The sequence below is a fragment of the Amphiprion ocellaris genome, chromosome 7 (assembly GCF_022539595.1).
Source record: "Amphiprion ocellaris isolate individual 3 ecotype Okinawa chromosome 7, ASM2253959v1, whole genome shotgun sequence".
Lineage (NCBI taxonomy): Eukaryota > Metazoa > Chordata > Actinopteri > Pomacentridae > Amphiprion > Amphiprion ocellaris.
In genome coordinates, this window is record NC_072772.1 from 2,151,636 (window position 1) to 2,171,202 (window position 19,567).

Sequence of the window (19,567 nt, forward strand, 5' to 3'; positions counted from 1 at the left end):
AAACTACACAGACAAACAAGCCACACAGAGACCACTGACAGAGTCTTTGAAAGTCACCAGGTACGCATTTATGCCACTTGAAGAGAGTCAAAATATACTCCCTAGTCTTAACTATTGTGTCACTGCTGATGATGAAGAACAGAATTTGGTTTTATCGATTTTTCAAACCCATTGGGAGACATGTGTAACTGAGACTTGCACATAAAATGCTGTTGTTGGGGGTTTTTTGGTACGGAATGAAAATCACCTGTGCTAGTTTAACCCCTTTAAGATTTGTGCTATAATGTTTCTTACATTTCCAACCAGAAAAACATCCTCAAATTCAGTCAATAACAGTCCTCAGCTGTAAGGTCAAAATGAGCTACCTTGGGCTCTAAGGATGAGAGATATTGGTGAGAATTTTGAAATAAAATATTCCTCTTATTGGAAATTAGGTTTGAAAAACTCCAGCAAAAAATCACCTTTTTACCTCAACCTAATCAGCACTCTGGATTTGAAAGTGAATAACAGCCTCATAACACTGAGTCAGCTCCACCAAATTGGATGCAATGGAAATTAAACTCAATAAATACTTCAAAATGGTTGCATTTGATACAGCCAGGGAGGAATGGGTTAATGCACCAATAAGAGTCACTGTGATAATGTGTGTAGTGCGCAAAAAATTAATGGAGTTTTTCTGTAGGTCATTGAGCGAATATAATCCTGGCCTTAAGAGGTTGTGATTGAATGTTTTCAGTCTCTTGTCTCTGAACCTGATGGAAAATAATCTCACAAAGCAGCTGCCTGGAAGGGCCATTGTGGTTAAATACACTGGGATATATCATATCCTATAGTGTCACAATTGGAACTACACCAGGAATTTTCTTTTAAAGAGATTTTGAAACTTGAAAAACATTGCTTCACTGGCTTCTGTGGCCTAAAATCTCCCATAAACCCAGCATTATATCCGGGTGTGGTCAGGTGTAGTTTGCTGCATTTGTGCTAAGCTGTAAATTATAGTCTCACAATGCATGACTGCTGCCCAAGTTGTACGCAAGCAGGATTATTAGCCACGCGTGGCTGCTCTTTAAGATGGCGAAATGTGTCTTCGTTGGCTCACCTTATCTTCTGACCGTCAGATCATGGCTGTACTGTGTGTTTTTCACCACCTTATCTAAGGATCATGCAACTGGCATTTAAACCTTAGCGGTGCCTCGGCCCAGGGGATACAGTCACTATAATGGGGAAACAAAGAAACCCATTGCACTCAGGTGTCACATAATGTTTAGGTGTGCTTTTAACAGTGCATTGATTGAAGAGCTGAATCAAGCTCCCTTACACTGTTAAACATCAAAGAAAGGTTATGGTATCCTTTTGTAGTCTGTGTAGAATATTAATTTTTTTCAGGTAGATAACTGTTTTGTTTGACCTTTCAATGGAAAAGGGAAAGCTTGACTGGAACCGCTTGACATTTTGGTAATCTTTGGCTAGCATTGATAAGAGAGAGAGAAAAAAATTGTTCCGCTGTGAGGTACTATGGACCGACTGGATGATGCTGAGCACATAGGATGATCATTTCATCCTCTTCTATGTTTTACGCGTGGCTGTTTTTCTTTAGAAGACTGTTTCTCTCGGCGCCTCACTTTAGAGCGTAATAATGGTTTAACTTTCAGTGTGGCTGCAGGTATGAGGTAAAAAAAAAAAGACTGTCATGTTCAAACTTGCAACACTACAGTATAGTATTGTAAATACTGTCATGTCTTTTATTTTTCAGATAAACCAGAAGTGAAGATCGTGGTGACATATCCCGAAGGTTTAACCAGAGAAGGTGACAATCTAGATTTGTCATGTATCGCCGAAGGAAAACCACAGTGAGTACTCCCACAGATGGATGCACTTCAACACTTGACATTTCTGTTTGGTTTCATATTTTCCACTGTATATCCTTTTTTCCTGCCAGTCCAAACACCCCCTTAACCTTTGCATTTCATTGTACCATTTAAATGTTACCAGTTGTTAGCATGCTGTATAAAGTACATCATTAGACAGGGCCTGCCAATGGCCCTCCTCAGACGATCTCAGATTTGACCTTTATTTCAGATTTCTAGCGTGGATAGACAGCGCCTGAGTGATGTGTGTGGTATTTGTGCTCTCCAGTCCCCATCAGATCAACTGGATGAGAGTAGAAGAGGATGTGCCGCCTCACGCCGTGGTCACCGGCTCTGATCTCTACATTGAGAACCTCAACAAGTCCTACAACGGCACCTATCGCTGTGTGGCGTCTAATGCAGTGGGGGAGGCCTACGACGACTACATCCTCTATGTATATGGTAGATATTACGCTTCTTTGCACTCGATTTTAGTTGAATTCTTCCATCACCCTTTTACATCAGAGCACACTTCTATTTATCACTTATATGGCCAGCTAATAGTGGCTTTGCTAGTTAGGGAAATGTATTGGACTCATTTTTTGTGCGACAAACAGAAAGTCTTTTCAGATGTATATGAATGTAAGCTATTATAGGGAGGAACAGGGGGGTTTAAAATCATAGAAGGTGGCCGCCGTCGACGAGTCCGCAAAGCTTCGTATTTATGTTGAAGATCTGAGCTGCCACTGTGTAAAAGTAATGAATAAAGTTGCTGTTGACTTTGGACTGGCATTTTGCAAAACCCAGCAAGGCAAATTTATGTTTTTGAAGCTTGAGAAGAGTAGAAAATGAATCAGATGGAACTTGTTGTACAAAAACAGCCTGGACCACCATATGCTGTGGTCAGTATACCAAGAAGCCTGTCTACATGTACAGTCGCATTGGAGGTACTTCCTGTGATTATTTATCCCAAATTCACTAGTTTTCAACTCAGTTTTTGTAAGTCAAAAAAGTGGTTTATGTTACAGTGCTACCCCTTCTCTGCTGCCTCTCCCATTCTGTGGAGCTGTCTACTATTTATTTTCAAGTTTTTCTCACATGGAGCTGCTTTTAAGAGAGAACACCACTGATTCATTCAGCATTACACTCATGTAACACTATCTGAGTCATTTTCTGTCTTAGGGTAGTACCTGCTAGCCTTAAATCATTAGCAGAGAAGAGTTCACAGATTTTTTATTTGTTTTTGAGGCAATTTATTGGAGTTCACACAGCTCCCTCTGGAGCCACTAAAGTACAAGTACCTCTAGTTATTAATGTGGCAACATAACTGTCTCGTACGGTTATTTATCAGTTATTTTACATACTGATTGTTGTGCTGTATAAAAAATTTCCCGTTAAGACACTTTGGACATCACTTGTTTTATAGCCGCACCATTTCTGGGAATTTTGGTGATGCACCACTTTGTTTGGTACCATATTAAACTACCAGATGTCAAACTGCAGCTTTGCGTTGCTTACAGTTTGAGATTCCTGCACTCAAAATAGATTTTTTTTTTTACTCACTTTTAAACTATTACCACATCCCTTCTTTGGGCAGTTTGTGTGTTGTGATTGTGCACTTTACACTATTGCTTAAGATAAAGATTATGCACACCTGGATTGCCACGTTCACGTCATCAAGTTCACGGCGATACAGTATATTCCTAAGAGCAAAATTACCCTAAATCATCATGAAACCGTGGACTATATTGGCTATTACTATTCCCTTTTTATGATCAATTGGCTTTGGAGCTGTTGACTTTCATCGAAGTGGGTGGAATTTCAATGTGTCCTGCAGCCAACCAGTAAAGGGCAATAGAGGGACCATCTCTCCCAGGACTTGACTGTAAATGCCACAGACAGTTTGCTGCTCTTGGTTACCCTCTTTTCACAGAGGCCTCATTTTCTTTTTACCTTAACATGTCTGTCAGCCATGTCACACTAATTGCCATTTTTGGTTTTTTTGTGTGTGTGTGTGTGCGCTCTCTTTAACACGTCACAGTCCACAACAAAGCAAAACAAAATCCATGATTTTAATGACTAACACAACTTTTGCCTTTGCCAGTGAATTTACTTGGATGTAATTGCACATAATCTGAAAAACTTTTTCCCCCCTAAACAACTGTTTGAAGGCACCAGGCATCTTTGCACTTGAATCCCTAAGGGGGAACAGCAGGAGGTAACTGTTTGAAGTTTTTAGAGCGCCACGGACTTCATAATTCAGAAATCTTGTAACGTGACGTCAGTGAAGCACACTCTCCTTGGACCTTAATTTCCTATTTTTGGTGGCTGGCACAGCGGATGGGGGATGACGGCAAAATAAATTTTCAGCAGGTGCAGCCATTGTTGGTGTGTTTAGCTTTCTCTCCTTGGAGTGCTTGCTCCCTGCTGTTTGGAAAAAGCATTTTGTATTTCACTCCCAAGTTTCAATTTGTTTCTGCCTGTGTGCCAAAAACATTGTCTGCCAGTGACCAAACCCGAAACCAGGAATGAGAGTGAATCTGATGTTTAGGCTCTCAAGCAATATGTGTAAAAATGTATTTCTGCATCCCCGGTTTACATATTAAAATGGATTTTTATTTCTTTTCTTCTTACTCTAGTGCAGGCTGCTTGTAAGGCTTTGTGTTAAACAAATATCTGTGTTTGGAGTAATAATATTCCTGATGTTAAAATTAGGGTTTACTTGTCCCTGTTTGTATTTACATGTAGACATACCTGTCACGAGAATCATATCAAATCCAAGATGCAGGAACAGAGACTTAGATCTTAAAAGTCTCCTTCAGTCAAAACTGTGTTTTTCTCCCTTTTTTGTCACTTCACTTTGGCTTCACTGTGCAAATTGACAGTAGAAGGATGTTTTCACTCTCATTTCCTGAAGTCTCTCAGAGTTCACTTTAAATCAGAGTTTCAGTAGGAAGTGATCAAAAACTTGAAAAGTTGGATGGATGTGCACCAACAGATTTTTAACTGAAGCCGGAGACATTTGGGCCCAGAAGTTACAGTTTTGAAATTATCACTATTTGAAAATCTATAGAATCTGAATTACCAATTATCTACTGCTTTTAGACTGTTTATATATCTTTAAATTAGAATCTGACATATACATAATTTGGATAATATTTTGGACTGATGTGGGCCTATAACAAATACACTGACATCAGTGTCTATGTTTTCCGATATACGCTTATTTGAAAACTTTCTTTTATAGAATATAATATCGGAAAAGATGCTCTGCATAATTTAAAAAAGGTGTCATCACATAGTTTGCTGTGACTCCAGTGTTTCCAGTACTCTAGCACTATTTGCAGCGCATGTAGCAGAGAACATATCACAACTGTGCAGACTGTGGTGCAGAGTCAAGCAGTGTAAACTGGTAACTAGTTTGAGCTAGAAGGTTAATTTTCTATGTTATCTAATTATCTATATCTAAATAATATCAACCGATACATCAATATCAGAATTTCCTACTCTCTAAAATTGCTATGGGCCACAAAAATCCGGAATCGGTCGGGCTCTCGAGAGAAACTTGAAGATTTGATAAATTATTGTGTACTTTATACTTTGCAAAAGTGACAGTATGCTTCCTGATTGCCGTGAAAATTTTACAAAAACCAATAACTAGTCTGCACAAATTTTCTTGTTTACATCTGAATGTTTTATCAAACATTGTTGTTATTACCAGTATTCTTTTTATGTATATGTTTGACATCCAGTCTGTGAGGCTTGATTTAGGCAGTAAATAGCTGGTCCCATGCCCATAACATCCCGCAGAAAGCTTTTCCTCATGGTAATGTTCAGAATGCTATGAATTCCCCAAAACAGTACTTTTTCGTGGTGTGAGGAGTCACACTGATTATAGAACAACAACTCCAGCTACATATTTAATGGAAGTGGTCTGATTTCTCCAGATAAATTCCAGAAAGAGACAGGACAGCTCTGTTTTAAACATCCATAGTGGTTTATGCTATGGTATGAAACATGTCATTATGTCTGATTCATCATGTTGATACATGTTATCAGATTTGGTTCTGAAACCATCGCTCATATTTGAACCTAACATGCCCAAAGAAGCAGCATCAGATAAGAAGAGCCAAGGCTCAGAGTGCTATGTGAGAATGGGCTTTTTCTGTGGATTTTGTGCAAGACCTGATTGCAGGTTTCAGACTGGTGATATTGTTTTGATTATTACTCAGTCTGCTTGTTTAGGTCATGTTGACAGCCATGAATTGTGTGTCAAAAACCAGCAATGTAACTTTTTTTTTTTTGCCTGGCTGATGAGCAAATATTTATGGCAGGTGCTGAAAATGTGCATTTGCGAAAATAAATGCATTTGTAATGGTTTTCACGTCAACACCATATCACCAATTGTGGGACAAGTAGTGAATAGGATTTTAATGGAGGGACAAGGTCTTGGGCAGAGGCGGCAAAAAACCTGTCAGAGTCAGGACAAATTAAAGAAGAAAAACAGGGATTTTGGTGGGTGTAGGGCCAATTCAGTTTTTTTTCCAGTTCATAAGAGGAACCTGGGACTGAATTGCTATACCTGCAAACTTTAAAAGCTTGAAAAATAACTGCCTATTGAATGGTTTACTTGGATTTACAGGAAGAATAACCATATGGGGTTTTAAGAATGCCTTATAAACTGGGCTTCAATCACAGCAGGACCTCACTAATCCAAATCTCTGAGGTACAAAGCATCCAGAAATGCACTGGTGTTCCAGTTTGCCATTGAAATATTTTCAGTTTCACGAGAAAAAAAAAACAACTCCCAGGGTGCAGTTAATGGAACATACACAGATTTTCTCATCGTCACGTCTGACATTCAGCGGTTCTTTAAGTTGGTTGATGTTCAGAGAAATAATGTGTTTCTTTCACCAGCTGACATGTGTGACTTTGTCCCTGTGACATAGGTTTCCTGTGACTCTCATAACTCTGCCGCCCCATGGTTATTTATCATCATGCTCTGCCAGGCAGATGATGACATCTGCTTGTTCCCAATGGGCCCATAATGATCACTCCCAAACAAAAGGACAGCATATGCCGGCAAATAGCTCACTCAAGGCAGACTTATTCAAGCTATCATGAATAAATTTCTAATTGATGTATTAAGATTCTTCTGAAACTAAGATTTACTGTCCTCCCTCTTAGAGTAAATCCTCCGAACAAGTAGGGAAAGTGTGTTTTTTTTTACTTCCCTACACAGATCTTTAAAGTAGTAATATAATATTCTAATAGTTCAGAAGTTTTCCCTGAATTGCCTGCAGGCATTTAAGAACTCGTGCATGATGTGTGTCTACTGCTGTTAAATTCATGTACCATTTGATTCGTGCTGCACCCGTAACACTTGCATGAATGACTGAAAGCAATGGGAAGCAAATGTTCTCTGGTCCAAAATGAAAACAACAGTATCTATGTTATCAATGTATGTGCCTTTGGCCATGACTTCTTCAATTAGTAACTTGATCCACATATTTTACCAAATTCCATTAAGCACCATTTCTCCAGTGTGCGATCCTTGGAAAGCTCTATGACTTGGGCTCTCTGTAATGAGACACAGGAGATTGGTAAAAGGTGCTCAAACTGCATATCATTATACCTGTGACTCCCCTTCCTCTTTTCTGGAGGACTTAATGCCAGACAAAATCGTGTTGTGGTCCATGTGGGGGTTTGCAGCTCTGGAGTAATCGTTTCTGCAACAGTAGCTTAATTTGTGTGTTTCTGCAGCAAAGATCAGTCTTATAGCATCATAACCTTGTGCTATTTTTGTGTAGCAACCTCAGCTGTCCACCAGTGCACCCTTCTTATCCAGCCTGTTAACTTTACTCTCACATTTTTTCCTACAAAATTACCATTTTTTCCCACTCTTATCTGGCATTTTTTGCTGTTTTGTTTTGCAATTTATGAGCTCCTGTTAAAGCCACCACACACCTGTCAAAGGAAGCCTTTTGTTTAACTAAGAGCAGGCAACAAATGGTTTCATTTTAATGAGTTGTTTTGTTCTTGATAAATATTTGCTTGTGAGAATTATTGATAGAGCCAGGCAGAATTGTCCATCAATTCTCTTTCCATCCTCGCTGCCACTCTCTACCTGTGCTGGTCCTTCGGGCTCTTCCTATTTCAAAAAGACTAACGACCTTTCAGTGTGCGACAGCCCCAGACAGGTGTGAGGCCGATGTAAATCCGCGTCAAATCAAGTCCTATTGTGGTGCTCGTATTGTATGTGGCTGTTTGAAAGGCTGAGTAAGAGGCTTGTCATGCTGGGTGTGTCTGCAACAGGCCGTGAATTGTGCCCCCTGGCTGGTGGTGTGTTGTGGGAGAGAGTCGGCCAGAGAGGAGGCCTTCCTGTCTCCGAGGCGAGCCGCTGTTATAACTCACACATAGCGCCTGTTGGCAGGACAACAACACTCCCTTTTCCACCACATTTCGGCATGCAGTTGACTTTTTGACCTATCAATCATCCAGAGACAAAAAGTCAAAAGATTCACAAGCCACTGGACATTTGGGGTTTATCAGGGTTGTGACATAACACGAGCAGACAGGACTCCTGGGTCTCGCTGTTCTTATGAAAGGCTGTCAGGAAGCTGCGTCCTTGTGAATCACACTGATTTTATCAAACATGCAACACAGCGTGCAGCCATTTTCGACACTTCAGCTTGTAGATTGTTTTTTTTTCCCACAATATCATTACATGAATTATAATAGCCTCTTTTACAGACTTTGTTTCTGAAGAATATCACTGCAAGAAAAAACTTCATGTAAAAGGAACTTTTAAGCAAGAGAAATAAATAAGCAATAAAAAAAACGAGCAAAATATCTTCCCTGCTGTTGTGTTGGCAGGCAGGTTTAAGCAGGCATAGATAAACAATTTCTCCTACATTGTTTCACTTTATGGTTAAATTTTCTCATATCAAATTCCTCACTGATACAAATGCTCCCTGAAAATATGGCCTCTCCAAAATACACTCATATTTCAGCCCTCATAATGCTGAGCCCAGAGTCATCCAGCCTGGAAATTGCCCATGGAGAATTCTTGTTCGTCTGGATATTATATGTGCCACATCCTATCCCGGCCTTTGTGAAGACCCTCATCCCTGAATGGCCAATTTCCCTCTTCCAGACACTGACATTTCAGCTATCATACTGCCTTCGGTCACAGGGAAAGAAATCTAGCCCACCCCTCTCTTCAAATACTGTCAGAGGAGAATCTCTTCCTGATACCCTGATCCCCCCTACCACCATCAACACCACCTCTGCCATACACTCCATCCCCGGCGGCAACATTATGCTGTCCTTGATGTTTTATCATTAGTTTGGGAGTGTGTGGTCCCCCACTGCTGCCTTTTGATGGAGTGCAGACAGTAAAGGCATGGAGACAGCCAGCCAATTTCCCCTGCTGCGACTCTCCCACAGCAAGGGGTCGTGCTATCTTCCCCCTGCACCGGAGCCTGGCATATATTCCCCTGATGAGGAAGCTTTCAGCTCTCCTTAGTACTATTGCATACCTGAATTGCCCTCCATTTTGTCTTTCTGATTATTTTGTTTGGGGGGTTAGTGCCAGGCCTAATCAGTACAGTGTGGGGCAGGAGGATGCTGCTCGGGGGCTGCGCCGAGCTGCAGCGGGAGACCACCAGAGTGGTTTCATTTGCAGTCTGACTTAATTATTGAGACCGTGGAAAATAGCAATACCTTTCCATGATTTCCATTCACATTATTATTCGTAGTTAATTAGAAAATTTATCAAAAAAAAAGAGATACAATAGCTGTCCGTAATTAAATATAATACAACCCCAGAACAGTGACATGTTGGTGTCTTTTTCTTTGTGTTTTTAGCCAGAATAGCTGCATGGCTTTGGGGATGGAAGGGTTGATGTGCTGCTTTGCTGTCGCTTTGGTGCAGACTGAAATATCTCAACGATTACTGGATGGATTGCCATGGAATTTGTTACAAACATTCATGATTCCCAGATGATGATAGATAAATACTTTGATGATCCCTTTACTTGCCCTATAGCACCACCATGAGGCTTTAGAGAAATGAGCCAGTAGCTATTTGATACACATTCATGGTTACCAGAAGATGAATCCTGATACTCAGTTTTTCTCAACATTTGCTTGATGGATTGACACCAAATTTGGTCCAGACATCCACAATCCCTAGATGATAAATGTTAAATCATTTGGTAATTCATCACTTGTCCGGTAGTGCATCCGTGGCATTGAAACTTTAGATTTTCAGGCAGACTAACAAGCTAAAATAAGATGTTAAACATGTTAATCAATGCCACCTGCTATACATCACAATCACTTTGACTATGTTAGCATGCTAATGTAAGCGTTCAGTAAAAAGAGGTTAATCAATTTTCAAGTCAATCTTAAAACAATAGTCCTATATGAACATCTAAACAGGGTTTGCTTTGGGCAATCAGTGTTCCTGTTCATGCTGGCCTTTAAAATATTCCTTAAAGAGATGTTTCCTGTGGAAGAAATGGAGCGCAAAACCCACAGCAGTGATTAAATGCAAAGAATGTCTCCCAAAATTTATCTTCAGTGGTCTGACTTAATCAAATTAGTGAGTAACTTCCAGAGTCAGGTCTTTTTAGTACCATATTCTTTCTGTTATTTTGTATTTCTGTGCTGAGCTGCAGTGGATAATTAGTACAAAAACAGTTCCTACAAAAAAGAGGCTTCAGCTGAAGTTTTGAATATATTTTGGCCATAGAAGAGGACTGTGGATATTGTCCCACATCATTTACACTGATGTGGAGACAGGTATCCTTCATTCATTGAGCAAAGTCAGCTCCCTTTAGGACCAGTATGAAGTGGAGGAATGATTGCAGCAAACAAGCCCTTTTTCAGTGTTCACTTATGCAACTCGGTTTTATTTTAATGTAGATATTTCAGTACAAGCTCACAGCTGCAAGCATGGACTCGCTGCAACTCACGCAGCAGCTTAAACATGTGCATGTTATGATTTTTCTAGTGCAGCTTCTCATCTTCAATGACTTTTGTCTCTTTCTTTACTCTTGTCTTCCTTTATTTCTTATACATGTTCTTTATTTTTTTTACTCTTTTCATCTAGATGCTCCCACTACTATCCCCACACCCACCACCAACCCAGTCAACACGCAAGGTACTGTATGCCCCCACTGCTGTCCCTCTCAGCTATCATGTATGTGTGTTTGTGTGTCTGAGCTTGCATGCACGTGTGATCGGGCGTTTCAGGGAAAGAGAGAAGAGATCGAGGGCTTGTACCTAGATCTAAGAGAGACTGTGGATGGCCAGTTTTAATCAGATAGCGCTGCTGATAGGTGACAATGAGGACGGGAAGTGCAGGCCTGTCAGAGACACCTGTCACAGCCTTCTCCAGTCACATGTTTGATCTGAGAAAATTTAGAGACTCTGCTTTGCTGTTCTGCTATCTTATCAGCATCTGCAGCTATATCTCGCCCAGCCCATCCATCATATTATAATGCCCTTTACATCTCCTCTACAAATGCCAGTCGCATTTCGTCTTTTGCAAGGCCGAAAAACATCAATAACTATTTTCTCAAAGACATACGAAGTGAATGAAAGCCAGTTCATTTGCAGCAATTCTTGCAAGAGCAACCTTTTGGCATCCTCTGTACACCCACTTTTAATGCTTTGATTTACCTCTGCAGCACAATTTCATTTCAATATCAGCCATTTAAAAAAAATTTTTGCTATTATTTCAAAAGCAGCGTTAAGGCTAGGCAGATGGAGAAGGCAACCTTGGGAGCTGACATTTGGATATGCCAGAATGTGACATTTCAATACAAAAAAACTATCCTTAAAGAATAGATCGGTTTATCAATAGCTGCTTCAGAGATACAGCAATTTTGCTCTTTTGTCATGACCACTCTGCACTTCATACAAATATCTGGAGCAACAATATACTTTTAATAAGTTCGAAAATCAGAATGCATCGAAAAAGCTCTAGTATTTGAATGTGGCAGCTTTCAGGCAGCATTCATTTATGCTTTCATTTGATCGAACAACTAGCCGTTGAGTAGTATTTTTGTGCCCTGTGCATTTATTTATTAGAAATAAGGTCGCGTGTGAGGTTTCCTCTTTAAATCCACTCACTATGACACAGCTTCTTCCTGCTGCATGTTTAAAATTACTCTGAAATTTTCTCTTCAAACCTGCGTTTTATTTCTGCCTCAGCTGAAGTATCTGCAGCTCTTTATGCCACTGATCCTGCTGCACGTCTCAGCCTCGACTCAGCTCTTCTGACTCTCTGGGCGTGGCAAAGTCAAAGCAGGAAGTTGCAGAACTGTGCATTACTCGGCATTTTTTCCCCCCTAAGCTCTTCTCCTCGGAATTGCACTGATGCATCCGTCTCTGTGTTTTCTGCTGTAACATTCCAGTAATTTCCGAAAGACAGGCTTGAAAGAGGATTTACCGTGATTTATGCAGTACATGCTGGGAGGATGTAATTGAGCTTTCTTGCAGTTCACTACTCTTCTAAATACCCTGTCACAGGGTCAATGTTAAGCTGGCTTGCGGTAGATTGCTTTGCACTACCTTAATCAGCATAACAGCACAGTATAGTGTTTTCCTCTCACCAATAAGGAAGTATACAGCACAATTTCTTATTCCCTCATTATAACCACAGTGTGAGTTGGAATAGCCACTACCACCACCAGCTGCGATTTTCTGGTGTAATCAGAGGCCACTGAACTACGACTGGATGTGATCCTGATTTTAAATGTACAATCAGTAAATTTTTGGATGCATAAATCTTGGTCATTATCACATCTGTTTTGAGGAGTCTGAATTTATTAGAAATAAAATTGATTAAAATTGAAAAACTGCTCATAAATTGCAAATCATGACTAGCAGGGATGGCATCCTGCTATCAGATGTGTCATGCTTTTATCGCCTCATGTGGCCAGTCATACTGTTGTAATTATTAGCTGTTATTTGTCTGTCCTTGTGTGGCAATTTGAAGCGTTTATTCATATTATTCATGGCTGTGTTGTAGGAGGATCAATGGCTTTGTTTGATCTATTTTTATTTTATTTTGTTTTTGAGTTTGGATTTGCTTTTACCGTTAACAGCGGCAGGCTTTTTGTGCGCATTTTAATGTGCTGACACTGGAGAGATTAGCAACAGCTATGGCAGACACTAATGGGGATCCATTGAAATAAACAAACATACAGAAAGAAATAAATGCATTTTAGTGGTGGGACTCCCCATTTCTCCACATTTGGATCACAAACCAAATGTAGCAACCTTTAATCATATTTTTTACCCAGAGCACTTATGACGGGGGATAAAGCAACTGAATGAATACTCTAAGCCTTTGCAGTCATTCATTAATCCACATAAGCGGCACATCCACGTGGGCACGCGATTTTCCCTCTGTGGTATAAAAGAAAACATGTAAGAGGGGTTTCTGAATTTTCTCTACCCACTCCTGCCCGCTTTTGCGCTTTATAATCAATGTAAAAAAGTGTTTCCTTCCAAAATGTAGTGATTTCATTTAGTAGATTTTCTACATGGTGATGTTTTTCTTCCTTCTTGCTGTAGCCGCAGAAGCGTCAGTCCAGGGCTTAAATAATGTTTTTCTGCTGTGGGGGAGCAAATGCCACGAGGAAGCACAGAGACTCACAGTTGTTTGTCTTCTATTCTGTTTCATGTTCAGAAAGTTCCACAGGATTTCATATTGTCAGGTCTTTCAATGCGTTAAAAGATGCAGAGAGTGCGTATGTCCGTGTTTGTGTGTGCCGACCACTGGGGAGAGATAAGTCACTGTTTCATAACAACATTTCTTTCATGTGTTTGAAAGTTTTCAGACCTTGTTTCTCTCTCTGTGTGTTTTTATTGAATATTTACACCCATACTAGAAGCTTTTAGTTGGCGTGCTGTATGAAGAAAAAGTTGCAGCAGATATCTGTGACCTTCACTTTCGTTGATCGAAACACTTGATTCAGACGTGGCGCCGTGTTTGTGGAAAATGAATCACGGATTTCAGCGTGAATGCAGCCAAATATCGTCTCTGGGATGGACAGTAAGATGGTTGCGGTGTCACAGAAACCAAAAATAGAACACCACTTGCTCTTTGTCATTTCTTCTGGGCAGAGGGGGGAATTTACCCACAATCTCCAGCTCTGAAGGAATAAAGGGAGTCTGTGGCGATAATGCTCCAGCTCGTCAGATGCTCAGAGATGATCCAAGGCAGGGACATCATATCCTGGCTAAGCCTCCAGTAACACCCTCCCTCCTCCCCCCCAAGCTTGTCGAGGGGAGCCAGAAGAAAGACGTGGAATAAGGAATTATGCTGTAGACTTGATTGAAAGCACCCTATGTTAGGATCCTCTGCTGATTAATGTAAAGGCAAATAACGGCCGTGTTGGTCCTATTTTTGTCTCCCTCACTTTTATAGTTTCAGGTTGATGTTTCTTACTCGAGTCGCTCTGAAAAAAGATCTGAGTTGATAAAAATGTTGATGCACTCATCTGAGTCACCTTCAAAGCAATAAGCTTAAGGAGCAGCAGTGAGTGGGACTCTGAGTGCTGTGTTTTTCCAGATCTTACCTCTCAGGCTATATACAGGCTGCTCTGCCTTGCTGCTGAAGGTTGTTGGAAGCCTGAATTTAACACCTGTAGACGCCACTCAGGCAGGAAAAGGTTTCAAGCTACAAACATTACATAATTATCTATTGTTAAATATAAAATCCACGGGAAAGCAGAAGTTTGTATAGTAAGGAAGAGTGAAGCACAAGCTAATATATGTTGTAGTGGGGTTTGTTGAGGATATTTTATGCACCCAGATTCCAATAATAATAATAATAATAATAATAATAATACATTTTATTTGTATAGCGCTTTTCAAAACACTCAAACGACACTTTACATAAAAATCATCAAGCTTCTACCCTTGAATTAGATAAACACACTGCTAGGTTGTCCGTAAATTTAATATTATTAACAAAATGGAGATGAATGTACATTATTGCAGCTGGGAACAGACCTTACTCAACATGGGGGAAAGACCTCACTCCTCTCTCCCTCAAGGAAGACATACAAACATAGCAGCATTTATAGTGAACACAAAGTCTTTTCCTGTTGGCTCGTTGTAAATAGGTTGTAAGTTTAAACTTTATGGTACAGTGTTTCCATACCATATAAGAAAAGCTGAGTCCATCTTTCCAAAGACAAAAACCTTCTAGTGGTGTAAATGTATCATCCCTGGCTGGTTAACATTTTTGACCCCTTAGGTAACTCCTCCATAATTAAGTTGCATGAAAGTTACTCTAACATGGAAATAGTTGCCCAGCAGCAAAGATACATGTAGATTAAATGAACAAATAGATAATAAATGATAAGCTAGGAGCTAATAATTGATTTTACTTTCAACAAATTTAGAACATGCACATCTCTGTTACATGTGAACCCTCAAAGTTTGTTTCTAGGACCTTCTTTCTTTCATAACTCCACTTAATTTGGCAAAAGTGAAATGTATTTGTTTTGTAATTTACCCTGTGCATGGGGTTTATTGTAACAGATAGATGGAAAAGTCAGTTTGAAAGCAAATTATTTATTCTTTTCTACCCAGGTGCTACAGGTGGATCTGTTCATGATTGACACATGCGACACATTTCTTCATTTATCCATCCTTCATCTAACATCCATCGATCATGGGTGGGAAGATTGATATGCATGGATAGTATCTATTTGTCCATCTTCGTTTTCCATCTATATCATAGATAAATTCATCTTTTGTTGATATGTCTGCTTTGTCTTTTTTTTTTTATTTCTCTCCTTCATAGAGGCTCTGAATGATTCAGGAGCTAACAGCTGTGGGGTGTGATGAGTTAAAAGGGGATTTCTCAGGCCAACACCCTCACGGTTTGTAGATAGTACAAAGCTGTAAATTAACTGGCAATAAGAGCTTTCAAAGCAAACATTAAACCATGTACGAACCTATGTCTGGCCTCTATACGGCACCCTTTAGAGTTGATAATTCTACTAACAATAATATCATTTTTATTGCTTGCTCGGCTAAGCCGTCGGGGATTTGCAGATTTTTATGACTAGAACATGGCTGCACAGAATACATACGTGACTCCAGGGTTAATCCTATGTCTTTGTGTTGACACAACACATGAGATTTTTCTTCTTCTTTTTTTTCTCTAAGTGAGAAAACCATGTGATTTAGTGCCAGATGGTATTTCAGGAATCCATTCCTGGCAGGTTTTCAGACATGTTTCGTTTTCTGTTTTCTCCCTCAGCAGTGGTACATTTTAGGTGTTGGCAGGTTTCCACTGCTGTTTAGTCTTGGGATTCAAGCCTTAACGCATTGTGCACTATTGACTTCAACAAAGACTGTTATGAGTGCATTTAGTATTCAGCATAATTAGTCATTAAACATTTACCGCGTTGTTTTAAGTCTCGCATGTATCATTTCTCTTTGAAGTATTTCATTGGAAAAATTAAGGAATCATTTAGAAATGCTAATTTATTTTTTCCCTCACATTTGTTTACTGTGATTCCCACTCTGAATTGTTTGTTTTTTATCTGACCTGCAGTTTTTTTTTCTTCTTCTTTCTTTTCAACAGTTATTAAAGTCAGAAAATATTGTAATGGTCCATTTTAATTGGTCTCAAGGGAGTAGGTTGGTAATGCCAGCCCACCCTGAAGTTAAAAGAGTATTTCACAGCAGTAATATTGTTTTTTTCATGGAGCAGTTGTAAATGATTATGGGAGCTCTTCTTAGCACATTAGGGTTTGAGGATTGAATATTATGTGCCAATGAAACCATACCGCATCCTCATTTTCATCCGATAAAAAGTATTTCTGTGGCACCTTACTTCACACATCCTTAGGAAGATAGCAATGATTTCTATTAATTTGTCAACCTTTTCCCTTTTGCCTTGATCTCCACTGGAAGTGAAAGTGCATTGAAGAGGGAAGGATGAAGTGCAGATGGGTGCTACCCTGCTTTTGTGTGCCGAATTTTGCCAATCTGAAAAGCTACAATAAAGTGCCATCAAGGAGTTCAAGTTCGCTGTCAAAATTTCCATGCGGTTGCCATTTTATTAGTCGTAGTCAGACCTTCACTCGCATCTCCACACCTCCGTTAAATGTCATTGTCGAATTTGCACATCTTCAAATCATTGTTTGGGTTATTACAAAGGACTGTGGGAATCTATTTAGCCAGCGAGAAGTGGCATTGGAATTCAGCCGAGGACAATGTTGTGCTCTGGTCGGCTACAACAGCAATACAGAAATGATTTAGTGGAGATTGCCCACATATACTCATTTCATTACATTCATTTCCTTTTCAAACAGCAACAAATGCAAAAGCCACGGATGTTAGTGCTTCAGTGCTGTAAAAATGGCCATTGACAGGCCTTCGGTTCATTCTGCAGCTCGGCCTCATTGTCCTGCCACTGTCCAGGAAGGAGTTACTGTGAGTCTATTCAGTGCAAGTGAAGGTTTTTCAGTATCAATGCAAGAGAGTCATTGTTTCAATTATATCCATGTAATTACATCTATAAATTGTAATGTGTTTGTGTGTGTGGAGGAGGGGACTGTTGGCGCATGTGTGGCTGATACGCCTCGTTATGTGAGCGGAAAACTATTAAAGGAAAAAAGATGGGAAAACTGAAATTATGTGTCCATGTAATCAGCCTGGTGACAAGTTCGCAGCAGCTCTGATCTGCACGCTGACAGTCTGATTGGCTGCTGTGTTACTGACCACAGCGGCAATTAGTCATTCTAGTACAGAGACGGAAAGGTGCGACTGTAAAGCATGTGGTACTGGGAGTTCAGTGGAGCAGATTTCACCACGGCGCAGACACAGGCATTAGTTGCAAATCCTCTTTATTCCCCCATAAATCCCCACGGCTGTGCACATCCTGTCAGGACGCCGGTGTGGGCATGTCAGCACTCCCCCATCGAGCCGCGAGCAGAGCTGTGCTGGCAGTATGGACACCAGCCACATTACAGACATAATCAAATTCTACTTAATTCAAGTGAGGGGCCACAAAGGCTGCTGTAATAATACTGTCTGTCATTTGGAGGCTTTTTTTCTTCTCCTCCAAGAACCTTCTAGTATAATAAATGCATGTATATTGAGCATGGACGGCCGCAGGGATTCACACTCTTGATCCTGGATGTGTTAGAGCGCCGGATGACAAACTAATCCACACAGGAAAAGAGACGAATGGTAGTAGTGACGGTACAAGACTTTATGAAGAAGAAAGTCTGGTTCTGTTGAGACACAGATCAGCTTTTCTGGAGATGGAAACTCCCTTTTCCACTCTGACAAAATAGCATGAACACAAGGAGGTGTTGATTCAACTGAACCTGCTGCTGCTGTTGCGATGGTGTCCTATGATGTTCCTGCTATTTTGTCCACCTTGTGAGCAAAATAACATCTTACAGGAACATAAACGGGATGCCGCAGCAATTTATGATTGCACTTCCACACAGTTGGGGGGACTAAGGTGACAGATTTAGAGTCGACTGTAGCTCAGTAGAGGCAGGTTGTCTAATAATCATGGGTTTTACGGTCCGATCTGACTCCTCATGTCCACATGTGGAAGTGTCAAAGATTCAAATGGCTCGGCATGTGTGTGTGTGGGTGTTTGGACACGTGAATAAAATGTGTAAAAGCACTTTGAATACATGCACTCAGTATAACAGTGGAGTCCATTTAAAAATAATGTTTTTTCACCAGATGTTTTATCGAGGTGCACTTTTTCTGGTTATAACTCAGATCATGTAGTTAGAATACATGAGTGTGCAGATGTAAAGTTAGACATTTCATTTTCAAAAGTCTTTGTCGTGTTGGCCGTCATGTTATAAATATTTTATTTTTTTACTGTTGCGACAGTAAATTGTGTGCACGGGAAGCTGTTTAGTCCTTTTTTAAGAAGATTTTTGTGTCAATGTTAGCATACAAACCGAACTTTTGCATGAATTCATAATTTTTAATTGGTTAATCCAACCATTCGCTGTTGGTTTCACTGCAGGTTGCACTAATTAAATCATTGTTATATATCATAGTTGTAGAGTAGGTCTGTATGATTGGGGAACAGGTCTAAAATTGTTCTAGTTGATGTTGAAAACAGTCTTTTAGTTGTAATAGTGTGACATTTCTCACCTTTTTCTACTCACAAAAATGATTCAGTTTGGCTTTTTAGTCCCCAATTACGCAAGCTCAGCCTATATTTCCCATAATGCAACTATCCATTCACTAGAGCCTCCATGTCTGGTGTAATATTCATATGTAAAACAATGAATGTGTTTTTGTACAAGTGCGCACAAGGCTGAGTCCCCATAACTGCTGACCTTTATGTTTGAAATCGTCTCACAATTCACTGAAGACCTCCATGTTGCACTGCATTAAATTAAATGTCTCATAATCTCCGGGCAAAATGTCGCATCAACGCCCGCAAAGTGAAGAAAAGTGCACAGCAGCAGTATTTATCGCATGTATATTGAATTTGAGCCCATGTTTTTGCAGCCCTCCTCTGTAGTAAATACAGAAGTGATAAACAGCAAGCTGGTGTTCAGTAGTGTCGTGTTCAGTAGGCAACATGAAATGCAACCAACCATAACAGTTGATACTGCAGGTGTTATGGGATTTTTTTTAAGTTTTCTCCCTGACATTTTTGTGATAGAGTCTCGGTGCTTACTCTGAGTGAA

At 40.1% G+C, this 19,567-nt stretch overlaps 1 protein-coding gene across 3 annotated transcripts in view; it reads left to right on the top strand.

Moving 5' to 3' along the window:
- The window catches only part of cadm1b (cell adhesion molecule 1b), a 153,719-nt gene that overhangs the window by 127,447 nt on the left and 6,705 nt on the right, over positions 1-19,567 (top strand). For 2 of the 3 annotated variants that reach the window (XM_023276912.3, XM_023276911.3), the window contains 3 exons: positions 1,754-1,850; positions 2,137-2,309; positions 10,966-11,016. In XM_023276912.3, coding sequence (XP_023132680.1) covers positions 1,754-1,850; positions 2,137-2,309; positions 10,966-11,016 — 321 coding nt within the window. The remainder of the gene's footprint in view (positions 1-1,753; positions 1,851-2,136; positions 2,310-10,965; positions 11,017-19,567) is intronic. The other variant, XM_023276913.3, reaches the window with a different exon arrangement.